The following is a 25779-nucleotide window of genomic DNA, read 5'->3' as shown; positions in this document are numbered from 1 at the left end:
GGGTGAGCTGCTGAATTGCAGTGAGCAGGCAGCGACGAGACATTTGGCACTGAAAGCAAGGGTTGGCATAGGACAGGGTGGTGGTTTTAGAGGAAAGAGGAACAGATGAAGAGAAATTGTCAAGCACATTTGGTTTGTCATCTCTAACCTGAATGTTTCTGGAAAGGATCCCAGGCAACCGAAAATCAAACAAGACACGAGTATAAAAGAGAAAGGGTATGCCCCACCTGTGAATGATGACATGCAGAATGTAACTGGGAACCTTAGAAGAAAGACTTATTAATATAGCACACACAATGAACCAAGTCCTGTCCCAAGTGTATCAGTGTATTCACGTAATCCTCCAACCAACCATGTATGATCAGTAATGGTATTATCCCCACTTTATAGATGAGAAAACCGAGGCACTGGAAGATGAAGTAGTTTGACAGAGGTTTCACAGGTAGGAACTGGCAGAGCCAGGATTTGAACAAGGTGGTTTGATGCCAGAAGCCATGTCCTTAACCACACATCTGAAGCATAATTCTGACCTTCTGGTCAAGCAAGACTAAAGGGAGTCACCAGGTTTCACTGTACAAAGAAGTATAGCTTGTCTGATGGAGGCCATTCACTTGGCCCTGAATTCTGAGGAAGGACTGTTAGGCCAAGGCTGGGGTGGGGGATGGGAGTTCTTTGTTCTGTGATGCAGTGATGACCTGGGTAAACTGCCACTAAGCCAGGAAGATGGAATTGTTGCCAGAGGGGCTTTTCAGGGCTGTGGGAGACATGGGGCTTCTGTGGGGCCAGGTGGCCAACGTCCTGGCCTGCAGACACTGTGGCAACAGCTGCCTCCAGAGTCCTGGGAACTTGATGACCCTCTTCTTATTCATAGTTTGGCAAATCCGGAGGTGGCGGCAGCAGCTTGGGAAGTGGCCACAGCTTCAACTCTGGTGCTCTTGGGACATGATGCAAAGCAAGGTGGGTGAACTCTGGCCTTGGATGTGCGACTGAGTGAATGACATGTGAGGTCCCAGGTGACTGACCATAAGCCCTAGATGGGAGACTGGGTGAGTGATCATTAATACATGATTTGAAGCAACATGAGTACCACTGAGCCTGGAAGTGAGGTCATGTGAGGGGCTGCTGACCCCCAAATATCAGCCAAGTAATTGACCATTAACATTGGATGAGGAGCTGGGTGACTGTTGACCAAAGTGTAGGGCCAATGAGTGAGTCTCGAGTCTGGATGTGGACCAGGCACTGAGGGCTTCATGAAAAGGCTCCATAACAGGTGGTCTCTTTCTCTCCTCCCAGGGCCTATCACTTCTGTCCCATGTAGCTTTCCCTGGCCGCCCGTGGAAGCAAAAGTCAGAAGAGGAGGAAGAGGAGGAGGAAGAGGAAGAGGCTGCACCTGCGGGTCCACTGAAGCCATATTCTCCTCTCAGAGAAGTTCCGAGTGGGGAACAAAGCACCCTAACCACACCTCAGCCAGTCTGGGGTTCTGAGGCCTTCCCCACGTCCTCACGGACACCAGAGCAAATATCCACACAGCCCCTAAACCCTTCCAGATCCTTCCCCACCTTCCAGATCCTGACCAACCTACCAGTGAGGCACACGACAGCGTCAGGAAGCCATGTGGAGCAGAGAAAAAGCCTGTTCTTCTGGGGTCCCCCCTCTCTGCACAGTGAACTCTTAGAGGCCACGTACCTGTGCTCAGGTGGCCCCTCTTCTCTACATTTGTCTGCTAGTCCTTCCATCTTCTTCAACAAGTTGTCTTTGCTGCCTAAGCCCAACCTGCTGCTTCCCCAGCACTACCCCCAAACCCAGCTTCCTAGCCCTCAAGTCCATACTGTGGAAGACCTGGAAGGGCTGGCCCCTGGTTCTCAGCCACCCTCCCCTGCTGTCCTATCCTTGGCCCTCCTCCATCGTGAGCCCTTTCCTGCAGTTCCCAAGAGAGTGCTGTGTGGCACTGAGGCACACACAGAGTCGCTTACACAACACAGAGATGTCCCTTGTGTCCCTGAGGATCCAGAGACGGACCCTCAGCCTGAACTCCAGAGAACCAGCCCCTCCAAGCTCCTCGTCTCACCTGCAGTCTGGAGTGGGGTGCCACGGGACCCCAGCCCTCAACAACTCATTCCAGATTCATGCCCTGCCTCTCTGCTGTATCCCTGTAGCCCTCTGAGGGTCGTGACTAGGTCTGAGTCCCCATGGAGAGCTACCGAGCAAAATGAAGACCTTGGGGTTTCTGAGCCAGCAGTCTCAGCCCCTAGCCCAACCCCAGCCTCCCTGCCAGAAATGGAGGGAGTCAAGCCTATAGGAGACCTGTCTGGATCTGAGGCCCTCTTGGAAAGCACAGGGCAGAGAGAGAACCCTCAGACTTGTAAGCCTCCAACTCTAGCTTTTTGCCAACCCCTAGCCCCCATGACAGAGCCTCAAGAAACAAGTGCCCTGGGAGATCCACCTGGTTATGAAACTCAACAGAGAACCACGAAACAAAAAGAGAGCCGTCAAGCTTCTGAGCCCCCAATGCCAGCCCCCTGCCAAGCTCCAGATTCTCTCTCAGAACCCCAGAAAGTCAACCCTAAAGGAAGCCTTTCTTCACCTAAGGCCTTCTGGGGAACCTTGGGGCAGAGAGAGAATCCTCAGGCCTCCGAGTGTCCGGTGCCAGTCCGCTGTCTTCCCCCAGCCCCAGGGCCAGAACTCCGTGGAGGCGTCACCCTGGGAAATCCGTCTGGATATGAGGCCTCATCAGGATGCAGAGAAAACTCAGGAAACCCCTGGGTCGTTGAACCCACAGAGTTCGACCTCAACCCATGCTCAGTTCCTCTGCCAGGAAACCATGAAACCAGTCTTGCATGTTTTCCATTAGGATCTGAGGCCCCGTGGAAGGACGTAAAGAGAAGAGAAAATCTTCGGGTCTCTGAAGACCCAGTTTCACCTCCCCACCCTCCCTCCTCTCTGCTGGAGTCCACAGGAATGGAACCCCAGGGAGTCCTGCCTGAGTCCGAAGCTTTGTGGGAGACCATGGGGAACAGAGACAACCTCTGGGCCTGTAAGTCCCCAGCCCCTGCAGGCAGTCTCCCTCTAGCCCCGCTTCTAGAGACAGACAGAATGAATTCTGTGGGAGGCCTCCCAGGACTGGAAGCTGCGTGGAAGGACACTGGGCCTCCGTCTCTGGTCCTCAGCCCACCCCCAACTCCTGTACTGGAGTCCTTCGGATCAAGCCCCACAGGGGCCCTGTTTGATCCTGAGATTACTTGTGGGGTCATGCAACAGAGGAAGGACTCTTGGACCTCGGAGCTTCCAGCTGGCAGCTTAGACCAAGACCCACGTGGAGCCAGCCCGCAAGGAATCCTGTCAGACGCTGGGCTTGTCCGGGAGGTCGTGGAGCATGAAGAGAGCTGCTGTGCTTCTGCGCCTCCAGTGAGGAAGCCCAGTACAGCCCCAAACTCTGTGTCAAAGTCCCACAGAATCGCGGCTACTGGAGATCAGCGGGTCTCCACGCCTGAGGGCTTGGTAGAGCAGAGAGAAGACCCATGGGCCACGGAGCTGCTGGCCTTGGCCCACAGCTCACTCTCCGCCCCCCCAGCAGGGCTGCACACCGCCCCTGAGTGTGTGTGGAGAAACGTGCGAGGGGTGGCCTCCCAGGCCTCCAGCCCCCGCGCAGGGGACCCGCTGCAGCCGGTGCTTGGGCTCCCCACTCTCGCTGAGGCCCTGAAGACGAAGCCCAGCCAGCCTGACCCACTCCAGGGAGAGGGAGCCCCGGAGGCTAAGGCAGAGACCCCACCCTCCTGGGACAAGGCTGTCCCAGAGAGGCCCACCCACCTGGTCCAGGCCTGGCACTGGAGTAGGGCGTTGGAACGGAGGCTGAAGGACCTGCAGCAGAGCTCTGCTTCCTCATCCCCCGGCCAGCGCCGACCACTTGGCAGCTCTCCTGCCCCCAGCCCTCCTACTCCAGGCTCCTGGGAATACTCTTCCTGCCCCCCACAGCAGACTCGGCCTCCCAACCCGTGCCCCTGCTCTTCAAGTTGCCATTTCCAAGAAGCTCAGGGCACAGCACCTCAGCCTATCTCCCACTGTCAACACCCGCAGTCCATTGCCCAGCCTCAGTCACCAGGGTCTGGCAGAACAAGACAAAATTCTCAGCGAGAGCAGAGTATGAAGAGGAATATGGTGGCCCGGGTCGCCTCCCAGGAGCCAGGTGTTTACTTGGCAGCTGGTAACAAGTGTCCAAGCCTAGGAGCGCCCTCAAACCCTACGGTTCCAGCTTCGGACAAGAGGCAGAACAAGGCTTCAGCCAAGAACACGGAGCATCCCAAGAAACCCAGATCAGGAGACCACGGAGGAGGGGATGCGAAATTGAGGTCCTCCAGGGTCACAGGAGCGAGCCAGCTTGCCCAGGCCAAAGCACCCGTGGAGGGCCCTGTCGGCAGGCTGTCCCGAAGGTGTCTCCACATCAGCCCCCCACTGCAGCCTCTCCCCAGGCATCAGTGTGGGGCAGGGGTGGGGGCTGGGGATATGCCCCACTCTTGGCCCTGTAAGCATTGTAGGAAGTGTCTCTCCTCCCCCGCCCCCCAGGCTCCGCTTGCCAGGGGTCTCCAGAGAGTGTTAACCAAGTTTCTTGGCACCCTGGGACCCCAGCCCACCAAATCTAATCAGTAAAGGTTGGTAGTGCTGGCAGCCAGTACCCAAGACCTGAAGCCAAACCAGACCAGCTGGAGGTGGGGTGGGGTAGGGGAAGAGAAGCAGAGGAAATTCTAATAAAACTAGCTGAAATGGACAGATCGCACTTGTGTAGTCTTTGAAGCCCAAGGTATGGAGAATGTCAGTGTCCTCCTGTTCATTGCTGCAGCCACGTCCACCTGGGATGGATGCCAAAAGTCAAGAGCTCAGCATCCCTTCCAGGTGACCGCATACGGAGTGTACAGGTGCCAGCTCCACAGGCTGGGGCTTGAGGGCCAGAGGAGCACAGCCCAGGGCTGCCCGAGAGGGAAAGGCATCTGTTCACAGGAGCCCCCTGGTTTGGCTCTAGGCGGCCATTCCATGCCAGCTTATGGACCCCTTCTCTCTCCTCGTGGCCCACAAGTTCTCCACAATTCTGACCGTATCTTCTCAGTCCTCTGCTCTTTTCTTTCCTGGATCAGCGCATCCATTCCCAGGTCCCATCCATAAGGAGAAGCTATCTTTTCATGTCTAGTGACCATCTAAGGAGCCCTGGTGGCACAGAAGCTAAGTGCTGGGCTACTAACTGAATGATTGGCAGTTTGACCCCATGGTTCTGGGGGAGAGAGACCTGGCAATCTGCTCCTTTACAGATTAGAGCCGAGGAACCCTGTGGGGGAGGTCCTGCTGTGTCACATGGAGTTGCTGTGGCTTCACACCACCTCACCAGCGCCGGAAAAGTGACCGTCCCAGTTGAACTGCCTGTTCATAGCCTTTACACTTTTTTGTCTGTTACAAGTTGTTAACATGCAACTTCCTATTGCTGCTGTAACAAATCACTGGAAAACACTACAAATTGTCAGAAATCTGATCCAGGTCTCACTCGTCATGGTGTTGACAGGGCTGCTTCCCTTTTGGCCAGGTGAGCAAGACTCATTCCTCACCACTTCATTTTTATAGGCAGCCCAAGTTTCTCGGCTAATGACCCCCTTTATCTTCACAGCTGCTGTTGTGTACCATCGAGTCGGACCCGACTCATAGCAACCCCTCCTTGGGTTTCCGAGGCAGTATCACTACGGAAGTAAATTGCCCAACTTTCACAGCTAGCCAGGTTTAAAATGTTCATGTAGTTAAATCTATGAACACTTTCCCTCATGACTCCAGAACCACTTTTTTCTGGTACTTTTAGTTATGGATGTTAATCTTTAAACTGTTCATCTAATTTTTGAGTATGGTGTGAGGTAGGAATCTAACACCCCCAACACAGACGACCAGTTTTACCAATACAGTATTTTTTAATAGACCATCTCAAACCTGTTCCATTAAATGCCATATTGCAAAACATGGGTCATCTTTTAAGTCCCTTAAGGCCTCAGATCCACATATCCAACAGCCTGATCTTCATCCCATTCAACGTGTCCAGACTTTGTCCCATAAACCTGATCCTCCAATGAACCCATCCGTTGGTGTTAGCTGTCGTCGAGTCGTCTGCGACTCCTAACAACCTCATGTACAGCAGAACGAAATCCTGCCCCGTCCTGTGCCAGCCCCACAGTCCTTGCTATACGTGAACCCATCGTTGCAGCCACTGTGTCAATCCAAGCAGAGGAAATTCTAATAAAACTAGCTGAACTGGACAGATCCCACCCATGTCTTCTTCGAAGCCTCAGGTACGGAGGATGTCAGTTTCCTACTCATTTCTGCTGCAGCCATATCCACCCATTCACATCCACCCAAACCCCTAAACCAGAAACGTGTCACCCTTCACTCCTCCCTTGCCCACACTGCCCCATCTACTCCATCAGCAAACCCAGTCTGTGCCTATGAAATGATTTCAAATCCACCTATACCTCTCCATCACCACCATCACGGTCTTAGCCGTTTCTCACCAAATGTCGTCTCCCTGTTCCTCCTCTATACTCCGCACGGCTACAAAAATCAATTGTCACTGGAGATTGTCGGACTCAATCTCTTCAAGAGTCACAAAAGCATCAGTAAAAGGACATCAAGACGTGCAGTTTTTGCTTAGATATTGGTCAAAACCACGTGAATGATGTATTTGTGAAAACTGGGAATATGGCACGAAAATTCACTGAAACAGGTTAGGATTCGGTAATCAGTAATCAAAATTATAAGCAGGATGATCTCAATTAGTTTAAAAAGCACACATACAAACACACAAGACACACAAATACATGGAGATGTCCCCAAGATGTGCATTCCATTATGAACAGTGATTATTTCAGGATGTTTTATTAATTTTTTACTATTTTGCTCAAGTTTCTCCAATGCACGTTACTGCTTCTATAAAAGAAAGAGGTGGTTCTCAGAGGGAGATCTCTGGAGGAGATCCTGGATAGAGTGGGAGAACAATGTGGAACAAAACTCAAAATCATTAAAAAAAAAGGGAGCAGGTTTGCTGGTTTGATAGAGCCTGGTGGAACCCCTGAGACTATGGCCCCTAGCTGCCCTTCACGTCTGGAATTGAACCCACTCCTGTGGCTTCCAGCCAAACAAAAGACAGGCATATGAGCTGAACATTTATTTACCTGAGGTAGACACACTCCTTGGAGAGATCCATCATGGGAGAAAGGGCTGTGCATGCTCAGGGAGACAGCTGGGGGGCAGGAGTGCATGGAGGGAAGGACACAGGGAAGAGGTGACTGGGGAGGATGTGGGAGGAGAGTTATCACATTGTAGGAAATTCCAGTCAATGTCATGAGAGAAAATGTATGTGAACTGCTGTATGGAAAATGACTTTGCTCTGTAAACTTTCACCCAAATCACGATTAAAAAAAAAAAAAAAGAAAGAGGTGGTTTCAAAGTGAATTTCTAGAATGGAAACCTTACTCCCCTGCCTAAACCTCAGCAAGGTCACCTTTGCGATGACTCTCTCCTGCAGTGAGCTTCTTCCTGCAGTCCTTGACCTTGGCCTCTGACTTCACTCCAGCACCCCTTGTTAACCTGATGTTAAGCACACCCTGTATTTTCCAACCTTTTCTTCCAATTGCCCCGCCCCTTTTCTAAGTCAAGTCTGCCTCCTTCCTTAAGGCCCAGTTCAGACCACAGCTCTGTATTTGGGTACAGCTTCCCTTTGCTTGTTCCCCCTTTAACACTCTGGGCATTGTTGGCGGTGCTTCACCGGACAATGTGAGGCTGTCACCTACAGGTGGTCCATTACACCGGGGAGGTGCACCCCCAGCACGTACACAGGGAGCTAGCTCAGAGGGCAGGACGCCTGAGAAAGGATGGTACAGAGAAAAGTAAGCACAGGGAGGGAGTGGGGAGAGCTGTCACACTGCGCTCAGGGACCGTGTGTACCAACTGCTGACAGGACAACGAACTTGCTCTGTGAACACCCAAGTCCCAATTAAAAAATAATAATATAGACACATATGGAAGCTCTGGTGGCAAAGTGCCTAAGGCACCAGAAGGCTGGCAGTCCAAACTCACCAGCCACTCCTTAGAAAGAAGACTGGGCAATCTACTTCTGCAGTGATACCTCCCCAGAAACCCAAGGCTTGACAGCAGTGAGTTTGTTTTTTGGTTATAAACATACAGCTATCGTGCCTTTAAAGAAAGTAAGATTCCAGCTAGCTACCCAGAGGGACCGAGTAGTTGAATCTGTGGGCTCGGGACCAGTCACAGGGGGCATCAAGCTCAACTGGCATAACATACTACACAAAACATTGTTCCAGCTCCTACTTTGGCGAGTAGCAACTGGGATCTTAAAAGCTTGCAAGCAGCCCTCTAGATACAACGATGGGTCTCTCCTCATCCAGAGCAAAGAAGAATGAAAAAAACCAAGATTCATTGAAACAATTAGTCCAAGCAACTGGTACACCATGTGATCTGCAGCCTATACAACTATGAGACCAGAAGAACTAGATGGTGCCCGGCTACTGTCATCCACTTGGAAGGGGATCTATATGGGAGATCCTTGATAGAGAGGGAGAACAATGTGGAACAAAACTCAAAATCATTTGGAGAAAAAAAAAAGGTTGGGGACCAGGTTTGCTGGTCCCAGAGAGCCTGGTGGAACCGCTGAGACTATGGCCCCTAGCTGCCCCTTCAGGTCTGGAAGTGGACCCACACCTGTGGCTTCCAGCCCAACAGAAAGAAAGGCATATGAGTTGAACATTTACCCATATTGTGGTAAATTGTAGTCAATGTCATGAGACAAAGCATATGTGAACTGCTGTATGGAAAGTGAATTTGCTCTGTAAATTCCCACCCAAATCACAATTTAAAAAAAAAAGTGAGATTCTAGATTCTGGGAGACCAAGTCCAAATTCCACTCTTCCAAGTCTACAGTATTCTGTGTGGTCTGGATGTACATCTGGTGGGAAAAGAAACAACTGAGGTATATGCTGCCTCAGTCCTGTTCCAAAGCTGTCAGTCCAATTCTATGGGGGCAAAGTAAAAGCTGCCATCTGCTGGCCAAAGATGGAATTGAAGGTAGCCCGCCTCACTTTAAAAAAAAAAAAATTTACGCTTATAACACAGCTGTGGTGGCATAGTGCCTAAGGCCATCTGACTGCTAACCAGCAGGTTGGCAGTTCAAACCCACCAGCCACTGGTTAGAAGGAAGACCGGGCAATCTACTTCTGTAAAGATGTACTGCCTTGGAAACCCAGTGGGGGTCGCTGTGAGTCAGAATCAGCTCAATGGCAGTGAGTTTGGGTTTTTATACACATTGTACGTATGGTCTCAGACAAACGCAGCTCCCAATCTCATCCAACTCCTGTATTCTCATCTTTCATTAAGCCCTCAGTACATTATTACTCCACACACAAGTAACCAACCACGCAACATTTGCCCCAGCTGGGTGGATTCGGGACAGGCAGACCTGTCAGGTCAGTGATCCTTCACACCGCCCTTTCTAGTTTACAGAGCATTTTCATTTTATCACATTAAGAAACCTGAGCCCCCCAAAAGCTAAGCATCCTGTTTGAAGCTATGCTGCTGTAAGCAGAAACTGTCACCAGGCCTCCTAAAAGGGACGACTTGGCTTTTCCCCAGACTGTACAAAGGTTCAACCGTCTCCTGTCTTCTTCACCTACAGACAGACTTCATGTGTCAAGTGGAAGCCAGCTAGCTAATCACCCCAACACATCCACAAGGCTATCAACGAGTATCTCTGTAACTGTGGGTGATGACACTTGTCCCCAGAGCTTGATGGAGAGGTACAACGCCCTTTCCTAAATGACCTTGTCCTGGTCCTCACTGAGGTGACGCTGCCAACCCACAGGGATGAGACTGAGCGACAGTGTTCAAAGTGGGAAGAATGAAAGCCAAGCCACGAGCAATTCCTGAACGATGGGAAGGAAAGGCAGAGGATGGCCAAGAAAAGAACAGCGTGGCAGTGTCAGAAAAGAAGGAAACCAGCTCAGGACTCGAACGCCAAAGGCTCTATCTCACAGCACGTAAGTTCCCGAGATGTTTAAGTCAATCACCACCACAACGGTCTCAAGCCTCTGCAGACTATCCGTCCCAGAACCGGCTCGGTCTTGTTTGGTGTTAAGTCCTGGGACGAACAAGACAGATTTGATTCAGCGGAGTCTCTTCTCTCCACCACCCTCCTGTTTGGATAGGGCGCATGGTCCTGCCCCAGGAACACTAGGTGTGACTTTGTGCCTGTTGAGTAAGGGGACTTCCTATATTTGGGTGAAACTGCACAAGGGATCATCTGAGCCACCTGAACAATGGAGGAGGTCGGGTTTAAACATTTCATGCCAGAAAATATGCCGTTTTATCCTAATATAAATGACATAAACTACTGGACATGACTGTCAGTGATGCTTGAAGTGCGAATGTTCAGAATTTTCAGGTGCAACAGACACAGGTATAAACGGAGAACACCCAGCTCTCGACAACGAGCATCACTTACAACCGCTGAGATTTCTGGAAGGCACCCCAATCCACGCCTCAGGCAGGCTAAGGGGCCTCTCTGCAGGCCCGGTCTTACCATGGACATCAAACACCGGCGGAGGGATACCATTCTCTACACGGGATGCTCCTTCAGGCTTGCTCCCCTGCGTCTTATTCAAGGATACTGCTGACCAAGGGTGAGGATGCAGGAGGCAAGCTGGTGCGATCCCACTTCCTCCAGGATTTCACATTCAGAAGAGGGCCTTAGCCCAAGGCCCCTCCCAGGAAAAGAAGCAGTCACAGGGGCCAGAACTCAGGCTCCATTTTGACCCAACGTTTATTGTCCTTTTACAACATGTCATTTTTGGTTTAGAAACTGTTTGTGATTAGTTTTCCGACATTTAACTCAAAAGCATGTAAAATAAAATCAACCTACCCTCTATACAAACATCCAGCAACTGTGGCCCCTCACCCTCCTGCCCGGGCTGGGCAGGGGGAGAAGGGAGGCTCGGGCCCCCTTGAGTGCAGTGTGGATGCTTTGCTGTGGGGCGCGGCGGTGCCGGGGTTCACAGCCCACACAGGTCCCTGCACTACAACCGAAATGGCGCAGGCCCGCGGCCCGTTCCCTGCGGTAATTCACTCCCCGCCTCCCAAAGGAAACTCGCTTTATTGTATCGCTTTTGGTTTCTACTTTTTTGCAACAGAAATCCCATCCAGAGTCTGACTGGAGCTGAACTGTTCAGACTGCGGAGTGGAGCAGGCCGTGGGCGCACCCCGGTCCCTCCTGGGGGAGCGCCCCCACCCGAGGGAACAGGCTCAGCCGGCCAGCTCGCCGGCCGCTGCCACTTAGCCGTACAGGTCGTCGTCGTTGTCCTCTGTGTACACGCTGCCCCCGGTGCCGCCACCACTGCCCTGACTGGGGCCGGCTCCGCCCTGGTTCCCGGAGGGGAATCTGTGTGCACAAGAGCAGTGGGTCAGGACGGGGCCTGCACATCCCGATGCCACCCACTTCAGCACACCCACCACCTGGTTGGCACAGGTCCCCAAGGCACCGTCAGCACCGCCCGCGGTCCCCGTTCCAGTCACCTGAAGCTGCCGAAGCCCCGGCTCTGCTGAAGGGTCTGGGCAAACATCTCGTACTTGCGGATGTCATTGTCACTGACGGAGCGCCGGGCAAAACGCATGGCCTCCTCAAAGTGGTCTCGGCGGATCTCAGGCACTGGGTCATCCTCTTCCACCTCCTAGAGGTTGGTGACCACAACCACCAGGGCGAGTTAAGGCCCAGCCTAGATTCCTTCCCTAGACCCCAATCACATTCTAGCTTATCAGGTCTCTGTTCCTGTCCTATCCAACCTGAGGAAGTTGCTAGGCCAGTGTTCCCAAAACTGAGTCACGGCTGCCCTGATTAAAAACCCAGCCGAGCTTTCTGGTGAAGGCAAAGCTGCAGCCACGGAGAACGCGTCGCTGGCCGCCAAGCAGTGAAGGTGGAGGGGAGACGGTGCCAGCCAGTTGGCACGAGGCAGCTCTTCTGGGAGGACAGGGACTTGCGTTTATCAACTCTGGGAGGAGTTAAATTTATACGCACTTGTCCAAAAAACACCAAAGTGGCCAAAGCAGGGTCCTTTTGCTAGATTAAGTTATACCCAAACCCAACCCACTGCCATCGAGCCCATCTGACTCACAGCGACCCCCACTGGGTTTCCGAGGCTGTAATCTTTATGGACGTAGATTGCCCAGTCTTGCTTCCTCAGAGCGGTTAGTGGGTTTGAACCACCAACGTTCTGGTTAGCAGTCAGATGCCTCAGTCGCCGTGCTACCAGAGCTCCTTAGTTATACCCCAATAAAGAAGCTAAATCTAAAGTCAATGGCTCTCGGTACTTCGGCATCTGGATCACACCCTACCTAGGGCTGCTGAGTCAGGGTCAATCTGACGGCAGGTGGTTTGACTCTCGGGTTCAGGGGCCACACTTTAAGGAACATTGCTGTCACCCCTGCATCCCAGAACAGAACTGTGCTCAAGGGCATTCGTGGCTGGCCTCCTTCCAGAAGCAGGCCACTGGGCCGTCCTTCCACATCACCTGAGTGGGTTCCGACCACCCGTCCTCCGCTTAGCACCGAGCACAAACCAGGGACACGTGCTCTTAAGGGCGGCTGTCTCTCCCCAGTTCCTACGAGCTCACGGCTCCTCTGGAGCAGGCTCCCCCCCTGCACAGCCCCGCTCAAATCCTGCTCTTCCACTGCAAAGCCACTCCAGTTACTGAGCCCCGGAGGGAGTGCGTCAGGAGTTGTTCATCTTGTTTAGGGGACAAAAGACGCCAGGCTCCCTTCGAGGGGGCAAGAAAACTATTCTTTCATTCATTCTCTCCACCACGGGCCACAATACACTGGGAGCCAAGCAGATGACAGACTGTACCTTTAAGGAGCTTAGACGCACACACCCAACAAAGCTTGTGTCTAACTTCAGAAGGTCCTGATCCGCCCTCCTGGCCTGGGACGGGGCCACAGACCCAAAGTTACAAGTCCAGATGTGTTCAGGTGCCGTCACGCTCGGATGCCCCTCACGGAGCCCAGTTACTACTGAACATACAGCCTGTCCATTTCCCAGCCTCTGCAGTTCTCCCTGGGGGCTCATTCATCCTTTCTCTGATGCCCTGTTAAGCATCTTCTAAATCTGATGATCTTTTCAAAACCTGCTCTAGGGCCTAGTGCAGACTATGCCCCGTCCACACACTTGGCATGGATCTGGGGAGAGGGTACAGGCTCACCATGGCTGATGGATTGGTCTGCCTCTCCCGTTCCCGCCTGATCTCACTCTCAATGGATTCACGAATGGCCAGCTTGCAAGCTCGCTGGCAAATCTCCGTCAGGTCAGCTCCAGAGAAGCCATTAGTCATCTTAGCCAGGAATTCCAAATCCACGTCCTAGGAGAAGAGAAAAGGACCTTGGCATCCAGCCTCTTCTCCCGCAGGACACACTGATCTTCGGTCCACCCCAGCACTCCCAACTTGCTTGTCCCATCTTCTGCCGCTCCGTTTTATTCCTGACTGTACATTACCCTAACCCCCCAAATCTCCCACCTCCCTTTGGACCAGCCCTAACCCCAGAAACGTCCATGGAATGCTGGCCAAGAACCAAAGCACATTCCACAGCAGCCTCAAGGACTCGGGGAAGCCCCGCAGCCCACCACCTGGCACCTGCCTTGGCAACTGGGGACTTGCGCAGGTTGGCCTTGAGGATGGCGACCCGGGACTTCTCATCAGGAAGCGGGATGTAGATGAGCTGATCGAGGCGGCCGGGCCGCAGGATGGCAGGGTCGATGATGTCAGGCCGGTTGGTGGCGCCAATGATGAACACGTTCTTCTTTGTGGACATACCGTCCATTTCTGTTAGGATCTGGTTGATGACTCGGTCAGCAGCCCCACCCCCATCTCCAATGTTCCCACCACGGGCCTTGGCAATCGAATCCAGCTCGTCAAAGAACAGTACACAGGGGGCAGCTTGGCGAGCCTGTGGGAGGGAGTGGGGCAGACTGAGACACTGGCACAATGGTATCGCAGATCTCGGGAGGGAAGGGAAGGGAAGTGTCCTTCCCGGCCCCAGTGAGGTGTCAGTGATGATGGCTTTGTCCCCACCTTGCCCCACACAAATGGACAGACAGCCCAGACCCTTGTAGCTCACCTTATCAAAGATTTCTCTGACATTGGCCTCAGACTCCCCAAACCACATGGTGAGCAGTTCAGGACCCTTGATGGAGATGAAATTGGCCTGGCACTCATTGGCAATGGCTTTGGCCAGCAAGGTCTTCCCACAGCCAGGAGGTCCGTAAAACAGTACTCCCTTGGACGGTGTCATGCCGAACTTGAGGAACTTGTCTGGGTGTTCCACAGGATACTAGGGGGAAAGAGAAAGGAGTTCAGGACCACTTCGTCACTGCAAAGAAAGACACCACCCCACAGAGCACCTGTGGTATCATCACCAGGCTCCCTAGGGTTCAGTGCCTTGAACCCAAGACCAGCAGGTTCCTGAGCTGGGCTCCCCCCGACACTGAGACACCGCCCAGCTCAATAACCACGGACCGAGGCCGTGACTGACCCTGGACCAAGTTACCGTACCTGCACCAGCTCCTGGAGCTCACGTTTGACATCCTCCAGGCCCCCGATGTCCTCCCACGTCACCTGGGGTACCTCCACCACGGTTTCCCGCAGCGCTGATGGGTTGCTCTGGCTTAGGGCCCACTAGGACAGGAGGAGAAACCAGGTGAGACCTGTCAGAGGAGGGGTCCAAATGTACGTGTGTGTACCTGACGGAGGGGTGCGCCGTCGTACCCGGAAGTCATCCATAGTGACGGCCAGCGAGTTCATGACCTCAGCATCAATGGTCTCATCTTCTAGGTCAATGAGATCCATCTTCTTACGAATGGCCTGCAGCGCAGCCTCCGAGCACAGCGCGGCCAAGTCGGCACCCACGTGCCCGTGAGTCTCGTTGGCCACCTGCAGAGAAAAGGTCTGCTTACTTTCTGGTCTCTCAGACCCAGCTGACCTGGCAGGTTGGGAGACACCAGAACGCTGACTCCTCAGCCCTCTCTCCGCATCCTCCTGGTTCTCACAACACAAGCAATCCCTGCACCAGCTGCACTCTAAGCGCCTGAGCCTGGACCCAGAGCCTCGAGAGAGCTGCCCCCACTTCTGGCTTCACTCCGACATAGAAGCAACGAGGAAACACGCCAAGTCCACCTTCCTGGACTCAATCTAACACCATTCCCTTCCCTCTCCAAAAATCAAAACCCATTTCCTCCCATCTTACGCCCCTAGTCAGTCCCGGGCAGCCTCCAGCACCACCACACCTGTTCCAGGTCCACATCGTCGGCCAGCTTCATGTTCTTGGTGTGGATCTGCAGAATTTCCAAGCGCCCTGTGGCATCAGGGATCCCAATATCCACCTCCCTGTCAAAGCGGCCTGCGGGACAGCGCATGAAGAGTCAGGGCTCATTTCTGGTGCAAACGGAAGGACAACCCCAAGGTGACCAACGGCACCAGTGTGCCCAGAACTGTCCTGCGTGTACACTCCAAGTCCCACGTCCCGAGAAACTTCAATCTCAGACAAACCAGGATGGCTGTCATACCAGACAGGACACAGGATGAGGAAAAAGACTCAGAAGAAAGACAAAGGTAGGATCAAGGAGCTAACCATCCCGACGAGCAAGGATGGGGCGCAAACCCAGGGTCCTTACCAAATCGTCGCAGGGCTGGGTCGATGCTGTTGGGTCTGTTGGTTGCTGCCATGACGATGACGTGTGCTCTCTGCTTCAGGCCGTCCATGAGCGTCAACAACTGTGATACGATCCGGCGCTCCACCTCGCCGTGAGTCTATCAGGACAGAGCGTCTGGTCAGAGGTGAGGTCAGGACCTTCCACACACCCCCACCCCTTCGGGAAGTTCCTACCTTCTCTCTTTTGGGAGCAATGGCATCCAGCTCATCAATGAAGATGATAGCAGGGGCGTTCTTCTCGGCCTCCTCAAAGGCTTTACGGAGGTTGCTCTCAGACTCACCAGCCAATTTGCTCATTATCTCAGGACCTGAAAGGACATGAGGCAGAGACCATGACAATGCTATCTCCTCCCTCAATCTCAGGAAATTAGGTATCCTGTTTGCCCAGTCCACAGACAGGTCCTGGGTGAGAAGGCAGTCACTGTCACCTCTGCCTGTCCTCTCCCAGCCACTTTCCCAAGAGATCCAGGTGTGGAGATGACAGCAGGTACTCTTGGATCTCTGGCTAGAACAGGAGGTCATATACCACTTGGACCTCTACCAGCTAAATATTATTTCCACAGAGCCAGCTGACCTCAGCCAATCTCCCCAAATCCTCCAAAATAAATCACTAGATCACGGTGGGCCTTTGGACTTCTATTCAAACTTGGTACTAGCTGCTGTCAAGTCAGCCTCCACATACAACAGAACCAAGCTAGATGCCGCCCGGTCCTGCCCCATCCTGAGAGCCTGCACGCATGTGTGCACAACGCCAACCTCAACACTCCCGGTCCTGCGTCACGCCCCACAGCACTCTCACAGACCCACTTGTAGGCAGGCAGCCAGGCCTTTATTCGTGGTCCTTCTTAGTCTGGAAGTACTCCCTAAACCCATCCAGCATCGCAGCAACACACAGGCCTCCACAACAGGTGATGGCTGCCCATGAGGGGCACTGGCCGGAACTGAACCTGTGCCTCCCGTGTGGGAGCTGAGAATCCTGCCACTGGATGCCCCTACTACCCTAACTTGCTCCCCGCTAACTGTCTTCAGCCAGAATCTTTCACAAGCAGGGGCAGATCAGGGCACACAAGCGAAAAACTGCTCCTTTGTACTGTCACACCTCAACAGAAGAAAGATCTGAAAGTTTCCATGAGGCATACATGCTAAACTACGTGTCCACGAGCTGCCTGCCCAACTCAGAGCTGGGCCCAGCCATCCAGAAAGTGAACCATCTCTTACCATTGATCAAGAAGAAGAAGGCTCCAGTCTCATTTGCCACAGCTCGAGCAATCAGGGTCTTCCCTGTCCCAGGAGGCCCATAGAGCAGGATTCCCCGAGGAGGCTGAGGACCAGCAGAGAACAGAATTAGGTTCAGACTGTCACCTCGTCCAACGCTATTGCCGTGTGCTGTCGAGTTCATTCCAACTTACAATAACCTAGTACAAAGCAGAACCGCCCTGCAGGGTTTCCCGGGCTGTAACATTTCTCACCTCCCCAACTTTTTATACACGTTTTGTCTTGTTCTGTGGCGCTGATTACAATCCCCGCAATGTAACAACAGCGCGAGCCCCAACCCCTCCTCGCGTTTCGCCGCTTCCGTTCGTCCTTTCTTGACTCTTCCTGTCTTCTGAACTTTATTTTTGGCAAATGCTGCCCCTTCGGTCTTGTACAGTTGATCGGCCTGAGGAACATGGTCCTCGCTGGTGTTACTGTTCACTTTTTAGGCCCATGTATTATTCGGTTCACAGCTGATCCCTGGGGCGGGGGATTCAGGTCCAGGCTGGAAGGGTGTCTAAGGGCCACAGTCTCAGGGCTTCCACCAGTCTCTATCACACCAGTCCAGGCTTGTTTTTATGACGTTGCGTTTTGTTCTACATTTCGCCCCCACAACTCTGTCCAAGACCTGCTGCTGGGGCCCTGATCAGAGTGGAGGACGGGGGGAGCCGGCCACCATCCAGCTCTCCGGTCTCAGGCCAGGGGAGCTGTGCCGGACATGCTCCATGAGTCCTCTGGACTGCTTCCTTGAGTCTTTGATTTTCCTTACTCTTCTTTGCTCCAGACGGGGAGAGACCAATAGTATAAGTTCTTAAGACCCCAGTCACTATTCACCAAAGCAGGACGGAGAACACCGTCTTCATGAAATGTTAGGCCCAGTGACCTAGCTACCTGCCGAGACGGTCCTGAGCCCCTAAGCCCAGTGACTTATCCCTCAAGGTGTCTGGTCACAGCTAAGTGTCCCTTGCGTGCTCCAGTATACACACGCTGCATTTGCAGCAGAGACAAACACCCACGTGGAAAGACCTCCTGCCAACCTCCATGTGCTCACGGGTGTCCTCACACCTTCCCACGTCTATCAGTCTGTGTGTCCACCTCCTGCTCGTGCTGTCTCCCCACTCACCTTCCCACGTCTGTCAGACTGCATGTCTCCCTGGGTCTCTACCCATACACTACGGCTGGTTACTGCAGAACCATGCATGGGGCAGCAGTCCCCTTTGTTGTCTGCCTTTGTGCCCCTCCCGGCGTCCTCCTCCACCTTGGTCACACTGTGCTAACCTCCCCCTTCCCATGTACTGCCAGTCGGTATTCTTTCTCTTTCCCATGGAACCACTGGTGGGTTCAAACAGCCAATCTTTCAGTTAGCAGCCAAGAAATTAACCACTGCATCACTAGGGCTCTTCCGACCCTCCTACCCTCAAATGGCTTAACTGGTGCTTAATGGGTGAGAACCAGGGCTCAACTCTGACCCAGAAAGAACGAGTGCTCGACAGTAAAAGTACGGAAGACATTTTACTTCAAGCCACACTCACTCCCTGAACCAGCAGTAAAGATACTGCTAGATAGCCGGCAACACAAATAATTACAACTACAGGAAACTGGGGACAGAGAAGACAGCCTAAGAAACACTCGTCTAAGTGACCTGAAAGATCCCGAGACTAAGGAAAGCAAGAGGCCATGACGCCAAGTACTGACTTCAGACAGACCCAAGGGCCAATGCCTCCCTCCCTAAGCCACTGAAACAGACAGGGTCTAGTCTCCACAGCCAGAGGTTCATTCACGCCAGCACCCATCACCCTTCCTGGAGTTATCATGCTGGGATGCTCTGCCTTACAGCCAACCACATGCATTCTTTCTGAAGCCATTTTGTCCGCGGCTTCACCCACAGACAGGACACACAACCGAGGATAAAATGATTCACACGGTGCACAGTGGGGAGAGAGACCACTGTCATCTTCGGTGTGTCCCGTGACACAGAAATGGTCAGAAGTTACCTTATAGATCAATTCTCAGTGTTCCGGTCTCAGGATCCCTTACATACTACAAACCTCTTTCATTTCTGTTTTGAACAGCACTGTTCTCTGTTCTAGACAAGCTGGCCAACTTGAGCAGGATTTGTTTTTATAGAGCCAACGAGGGAAGAATAACGTTTACCCTTCTAGAGAGCTGTTAATAGTACAAATGAAAAAACAACACCATGTAGCTGGGAGCGTATGTGGCCCGCTCTGTTCTAGACCATCAGTAACTCTGATGAGTGTGAAGCTCTCTGTACGCGCAGAGACTCCCCCCACAAAACCTGTGAAAGCCAGAAACAGAGAGGGAAAACCCAACTACTGTCCACTAAAGTGAACAACACAACAGTAGTTAAGACTACAACCTGTCAAAGGCAAAAAACTTGTGAGACGGAGAAAAACGAGGCAGTGCCACTGCGTGCCAGGTCTCACAGGTCTCACTGGATGAGTATTAACGACACACACAAGACAACAAGCCCCAGGATTAGAGTGGACCTGGTCCCGCAAGAGCCCAGGACGCTTACCTTGACACCAATGGCCTTAAAGAGGGCGGGGTGTCGCAGGGGCAGCTCCACCATCTCCTTTATCTGCGCCAGCTGCTTCCTGCAGCCGCCGATGTCGTCATAGCCTACCTCGTTCAAGGACTCCTCCTCATCCTGCACAGGGGACAGAAGAGGAGGCAGGAGTGACAGCCCAGCCGGGGTGCGGAACAACAGACTCCCCCTAAGGGGCCCCGCTTCCCAGAACAGCTTTAAGACACTAAGGCAAACGTTTCCAGCCAAGCCTTTTCCCCTCACTTTGCCCTTGGTCTTACTGGGAAAGGCGTTCCAGGCCCGAAGCTGGAAATTCTAGGAGTGGGCGGAAGCCGGAAGCTACCAGCTCCACTTGTTCAAAAATATTCCAATCACTAAGTTACTCTGGGTTCCATCTGAACAACCACCCACTGCAACTGAGTTGGTTCTGGCCGAAAGCGACCCTGCAGGACAGAGGGGCTGCCCTACAGTATTCCCAAGGCTGTCAGTCGTTATGGAAGCAGACTTCCTCATCTTTTCCCATGGAGCAGCTAGTAGGTTCCAACGGCTGACCTTCTGGTTATAGCCAAACACTTCAACCACTGGACTACCAAAGCTCCTTTCTCTGAGTAGAGAAATTACAAAATGGGTTCTGCTTATATTTTAAACATCACCAATATCAGATACTTCCAAGAAAGACAGAACCCAGGGTTGAATACAGGGGAGGCCTGCCCATCTCTGGAGAGAAACTCAGTTCCTAAGAGCACCCAGTCTTGAGAGCTGCCAGAGACTGCCCAAGTGAGTAAGCAGGGAGGAAACTGGGATCAAGAAGGGAACTCACCTCTCGTTTGATGGGCTCCCCTTCACAGTGGATCACTGTGTCTGGAGCAACAATGCAGTAAGGGCTGGGATCCGTCTCCACCACTTTGAACTCCACAGCACGCATTCCACCCCGCACAAGAAAAATGTCTCCTGTGGAAGTAAGCAACACAAGTGCAGTTAGGGATGTCAACTCCAAGGCCAAGTGAGAGTTCCTCTTCTGAAGCCGGGGGCTAGAAAGCCAAGCTTAAACATACCGCTCCATTTCCTGCCCACCCCCCGAGTCTTACCGCACACCTGGTAAGGCCAACCTGTGAACAGTCCCTCTGCTACTCAGACAGGGGACTTTCACCAGACCAACCCAAGGTAGAACCAAAAAACCAAACTCACTACCGATGAGTCGACTGCGACTCATAGCGACCCCTCCTTGGGTCTACGGAAGTAGATTGCCCAACATTCCCTCCAATGAGCAGCTGGTGGGTTTGAACCGCCAGCCTTCTGGTTAGCAGTCAAACACCTTAGTCACTGCGCCACCAGAGCTCCCACCCAAGGTAGAGCTGTGCTATGAACATACTGTGACAGCCCAAACGCAGCCCCTCCTCCACAGAGGAGCGCGAGGAAGGGAACGCAAGAACCAGCCAGCCAGAAGGTGTGAGTGAGAATGAGGCAGCCAGCCCTCCTCAGGCTCAGTCCCTGGCATCCCCTCTCACCTTTCCGGATGGGTCGGTAAGCCTCCAGGAAGTATGGCTTAAGGTATACCTCAAAGAGGTTGCCGGTGATGCCTTCCACTGTGTCATCAATGGGCAGCACGTGGATGCGTTTGCCGTACTTCACGTCAGGGCACGGCTGGATGCTGAGAAGGACAAGCAGACTCCACGTGACCAACCACACCACCCCCCGAGCACCGGGCGTCCAGAAGGGCCTGGCGCAGAGAGGTGACGGCGTGCCGAAGAGACACGGCTGGGATGGCTTTAGGTGGAGAGAGGAGGGTAAGAGGGTGGGCAGAGGAACAGGGCAGAAGAATTCCCACAGGTCACACTCAGGGCGGGAGAGGAAGGGGAGGCACAGAGGCTGGCTAGGGCAGCCAAAGGCAGAAGCCATACACTGGGAACCCCACAAGAAGACATAGGGAGGGCTTCCCAAGAACTCTTGAAGGATGATCGCTTCTGGCTAATCCTGTGCCCTGATATTACAGAGGGAAGCCTAGAGACATAAAAGCGTGAAAATTACGTATCTCAGTCAGGTGGCCAGAGGACCCTGAGAGTGACTTAGCACCCCTAGGAAGGCGGCTATGTTAACTCCTAGAACCCACAGTCCGAGATGGGGAGTTTCTTGTCTGCAGTTCCCCAGGAACCACCCAAATACCTCAGGCTGGAACTGCCCTGGCTCCAACTACAGCTTTCTCCCAACTTAACTTGGGCCCTTAAATGCTCGGCTAGGAGCCCACCTTCTCTGTCCACACCCCTGTCTCACTCAAGCCCTAACAAGAGCCATTACTTCAGACACAAGCAGCGAGACCTTCTGGGGGACAGGCTGCAGACACAGCCCTCAGGTCCTAAACCAGGGTCTAAGGTGTGAGACACTGTATCACCGGTGGAAAAAACAAAGGTGCTGAGAAAGTCATAGAAAAGCTAACTCGTCCCAAGTGGCATGCAAAGGTGACTTTACAGTCCTCGGAGAGGGAACAGCAACCCAACGATACCCCAAAGCACCAAGGCTCCTGGGGGCTCTTGGTCTCTGTAGCTGCCCGGGTTTCTGTGGGGGTCCAGCCTGCACTGCAGGCTTCCTCGGCCTCCCACACCCTGGGGCCGAGCACCCCACACACCTGATGACATCCCCCAGGCGAACACGCAGATTATTCCGAACAACTCTATTCATGCGAATCTTCTCATCAGAACACGTGTCGTCGGAAAGGACGATGCAGACAGCTTCCCGCCTCTTCTTTCCTTTCAGCAACACCGTGTCACCGCGGAACAACTGCAGCTCATCCATCTTGGGCTGAGGAAAGAAGGGAAAGGCCTTAGGGTCACTGGGCAGAAAGGGGCAGGCAGCAGCCCTAGAGGCTGGGATTCTGCAGTGTAGCAAATTACTTAGTGTGGCTTTTCTACCCATAAGCCTTTGTAAACCCCAAGGTGGGATTTTCTATGAGCAACTGAGGAGCTCCTGATTGCTGAAGGTGTCCACCTGGAGTATTTCTGTTGGGAGTGGCACAATACAATGTTTTGGGAGGTGCCCACTCTCTCTCAAGTGCTTAGAGTTCTGATGCTATGATTGGCTAGTTTGACCACCCTGCCAGGCTCAAAAGGAGGCCTCCTAGAGGCAGAACTCTCTCAGACTGCTGGTTGAGGAAGACGTGCTGCCGAAAGAGACACGCACCCCTGAAAGAGACACGTGCTGCTGGGAAAGAGACGCAAGACACACGCGTTGCTGAGTAAGACACCGGGGGACATGCACTGCTGGGAGAGAGACTGTGAGAGACTTTGCTGAGAGACAGCGGGCTGGGAGAGAGACTGAGTGTTTTTCCTGAACTTGAATTGTAGCCTGGTGCTCCATAATCTGTGAGCTCTGTGTGGCCACTGCAGCGAATTATCGAACCCAGGAGAGAGGTGGTGGGTGCTTTGGGAGGAACGGTTGGAGAAAGGGCTGGAGGGAGGCAGCATGTCCAGCCTTGCAGTAATAGGCCTTGGGCTATTGATGGTGATTCTGCCTTCCTCTTGTGGGATTAGAGGAGGTCAGAACACGTGGCCTCCTTGCCCTTTTTGCAGATTCCCAATAAACCCCTCTCCATCTGGGGTCACTGCAGAAAGAAATGAGGAAGGGAAGCTGGGCAGAGACCTCAGGTAAGTGTCTGTAGAGGAAAGGCTGAGCTGTGGCCCCAGCTCACCTGGGACAAGGACACCACACTGTTGTCCTCATTGATGGCTTCATCCACAATTAGCCGATTGGGACGGTTCTTCTGCTTAAGGATAGCTGTCGATAAGTCATCTCCTTTCGAACTAGAAAGAGGAGACCGAGTCACATCTAATGCATGCTCCACAGCCCAAGAGGTCCCACCAGCTTCTAAACATCACACTTAGGGAAGTGGGAGAAGACACACCAGTGCTCAGATGAAGAAAACGGAATCAAGGAGACGAGGGGCAAGAGCCGGCACATTCTATGACCCCACCAGGGCAGCTCCTGGTGCTCTGAGCACTGACGCCCCCCAGCTGTCAAGGCCCCAAGAGACCCTGCCCAGGTCTAAGAAGAGGACATTAATAGAAGTGGAGACCAAATGGTTAGTGAGCAGAAAGCAGCCTCAGACCACATGGAGTACCAGCTATGAGCAGGCGCTCTGGTCTGACTCGCCAGATCGAAATCCCAGCGTTACTGCTGACCGATCAACTATGAGCTTGCCAAATTATCGGGGCTCTCTGAACCTCGATGCCCTTGTCTGAAGACTCGAGAATATGCCAGTAGCTATCTGACAGACTCCAGTCTAAGTCAGACAATGACTGCCAAGTGCTCAACACCAGCCCTGACGTTTACTGCCTCACAAAGATTTGCAAAACCACCTCAGAGGATGAGTTACTTCCTCAGCAGGTAGCTGGCGGGTCCATCGACACACTGGCTGTGAAGTGAAGCACAGGCTCTTCTGTTCGTCCTCCCTCAGAATGAAGGAACACGATTCTAGGTCTTAGGGAGCCCCAACTTGCCCGAGCCTGGGGACAAATAAAGCAGCTTCGTCGCCACCATCCTCCTCACCAGTTAAACCTACTGAATGCCAGAGCGCTGCAAAAACACAGAAACACCAAGCACAAAGGCCATCTTATTTGGGGGGGGGGGGGGCGGCACTAAAAGATCTGAAACCTTAAGAAAGCGGCTTAAGCTCAAAACAAATTTCGCAGCAATCTCCACAAAGGGCCAAAACCAAGAAACACTGAGACGGGGCAGATCCAATCCTTCTCACTCGAATCAAGGCTGCCTGAGTGTCAACAAAAGTTTCTCAGATCATTCACCCAACAGTGACAATGTCTTCCCTCGCTCATCTCTGCCCTTCACTGACTAGATTCAACAGGCTCTCACTGCCAAAAGCTGCCTCTGCTCACTGAGCCCAGGAAAACAGCCAGCGGAGACTAGACAGCGGAGGAAAAGGCCAAACACCGTGAAGTGGCAGCTGAGGGCGCCCCCTGCCCCACCCAATCCCTCTCAGGGGTGCCTATCTCCTGGGTCTGTAAGCCTGGGACTGCAGAAGGAAACTGCCAGATACCTCTCACACCAGTTTGTATCCCACTTTTTGCCCTCAAGCTGCGCCCTAAAAAAAGCCCCACTCTGCTTACCATCCCTGACCCTGGCCCTGGCGATGACTGGTACGCCCTCCCCTTAAGGGGAAGCGCTCCTAACCTCACCCCTCCCAACCAAAGGAGCCTCGAGAGCCATGACTGTGACTGCGGCCAGACCACAGGACAGAGCAGCTCTGAAGAAGACTCCACGGGTCATCCTCCGTTGCCTTCTGCAGGAGTCAGGTCCTTTCCAGAACCCCAATAGGTCACAAGGGACCTGGAAGGAGTTCAGGGGCGAGTCATCAGGATGTGCTCTAGAAGTTAGAAACTGCCTCTGATGCCAGGTTTCAAGAATTCGGGGGTTTTATTTTTAGTACCGAAAACAAAACCCTGACTGGACAGCCTCACAAAATAGTTTAAGTACCAATAAACGGTTCTTTTGAATCAGCGACTGGGGAGTACTGACTCCCAACTCAGAAACTTAAAGAACCCACCGAACTAACCTCTTGAAGGCCAGAAGGCGATTTGCAGGTGAGTTTCGGTACCTAAAGCTCTTGCTCCGAAACTGCAGGGACTCGGGTGGCCGGCTTTCAGCGGAGGCATTTCGGAGGGACGCAATGCCCAAGGCACTTGACTGCTAACCAGAAGGCCGGCGGTTCAAACCCACCAGCCACTTCTTGGAAGGAAGGATGGACAATCTACTTCCCTAGTGATACCGCTCGGAAACCCAAGGAGGGGTCGCTGTGAGTCGGGGCCGACTCCACAGCAGTGAGTTTGGTTTTGGTTTTCGGTTCAGGGTTGGGCCAGAAAGTCCCCGGGCCCAGAATGGCTTGGGGCCCCTCCAACCCTCACAGCCCGAGAGCTGAACTCTGGGAAGGCCCACGACACACGGACTGAGATTTGAATTTCGGCGAAAACCAGCAACAGACGAAGCCAAGTTCCCCTTCGCCCGGGTCACAGCGTCAAGGAAAGCGGCCCTAGGCGCCCTCGTACAAGAGCCGGCCCGAAGCGAGAGGCAGGCCCGCCCTCTGCCGAGCGGCCCCGGCCCGGCCAGGTCGCCCAGGATGGAGCCCTGGCGGAGCTCGCCGCCGTGCGCTCCCCGCGGCGCGCCGGGCCTCTCCCCGCCCCGGCCTCCGCCTC

At 53.3% G+C, this 25779-nt stretch overlaps 2 protein-coding genes across 2 annotated transcripts; one reads left to right on the top strand and one right to left on the bottom strand.

The window, feature by feature from the left end:
- The first annotated feature begins 723 nt into the window (after positions 1-723).
- CUNH9orf131 (chromosome unknown C9orf131 homolog) lies at positions 724-10783 on the top strand. Its single transcript, XM_007947026.1, has 4 exons — positions 724-957; positions 1294-1906; positions 2399-4427; positions 10696-10783. The coding sequence occupies exons 1-4, from the start codon at positions 724-726 to the stop codon at positions 10781-10783; spliced, it is 2964 nt and encodes a 987-aa protein (XP_007945217.1).
- A 578-nt stretch (positions 10784-11361) lies between these two features.
- Positions 11362-23369, bottom strand: LOC103202194 (valosin containing protein). The gene is made up of 16 exons (XM_007947025.2): positions 23265-23369; positions 22206-22378; positions 21091-21233; positions 20403-20533; positions 19574-19705; positions 17002-17104; positions 15958-16091; positions 15746-15881; positions 15359-15471; positions 14841-15005; positions 14628-14750; positions 14194-14406; positions 13714-14022; positions 13281-13436; positions 11602-11756; positions 11362-11467 (listed from the first exon to the last, which is right to left on the bottom strand). The coding sequence occupies exons 2-16, from the start codon at positions 22370-22372 to the stop codon at positions 11362-11364; spliced, it is 2286 nt and encodes a 761-aa protein (XP_007945216.2). The 5' UTR covers positions 22373-22378; positions 23265-23369.
- Positions 23370-25779: the final 2410 nt, after the last annotated feature.

This window comes from Orycteropus afer, unplaced genomic scaffold, assembly GCF_000298275.1.
Source record: "Orycteropus afer afer isolate SDZICR_OR568_19922 unplaced genomic scaffold, OryAfe1.0 scaffold00174, whole genome shotgun sequence".
Taxonomy (NCBI): domain Eukaryota; kingdom Metazoa; phylum Chordata; class Mammalia; order Tubulidentata; family Orycteropodidae; genus Orycteropus; species Orycteropus afer.
Note: the sequence above shows the minus strand (reverse complement) of the source record. Positions and strands in the feature narration are given on the sequence as shown.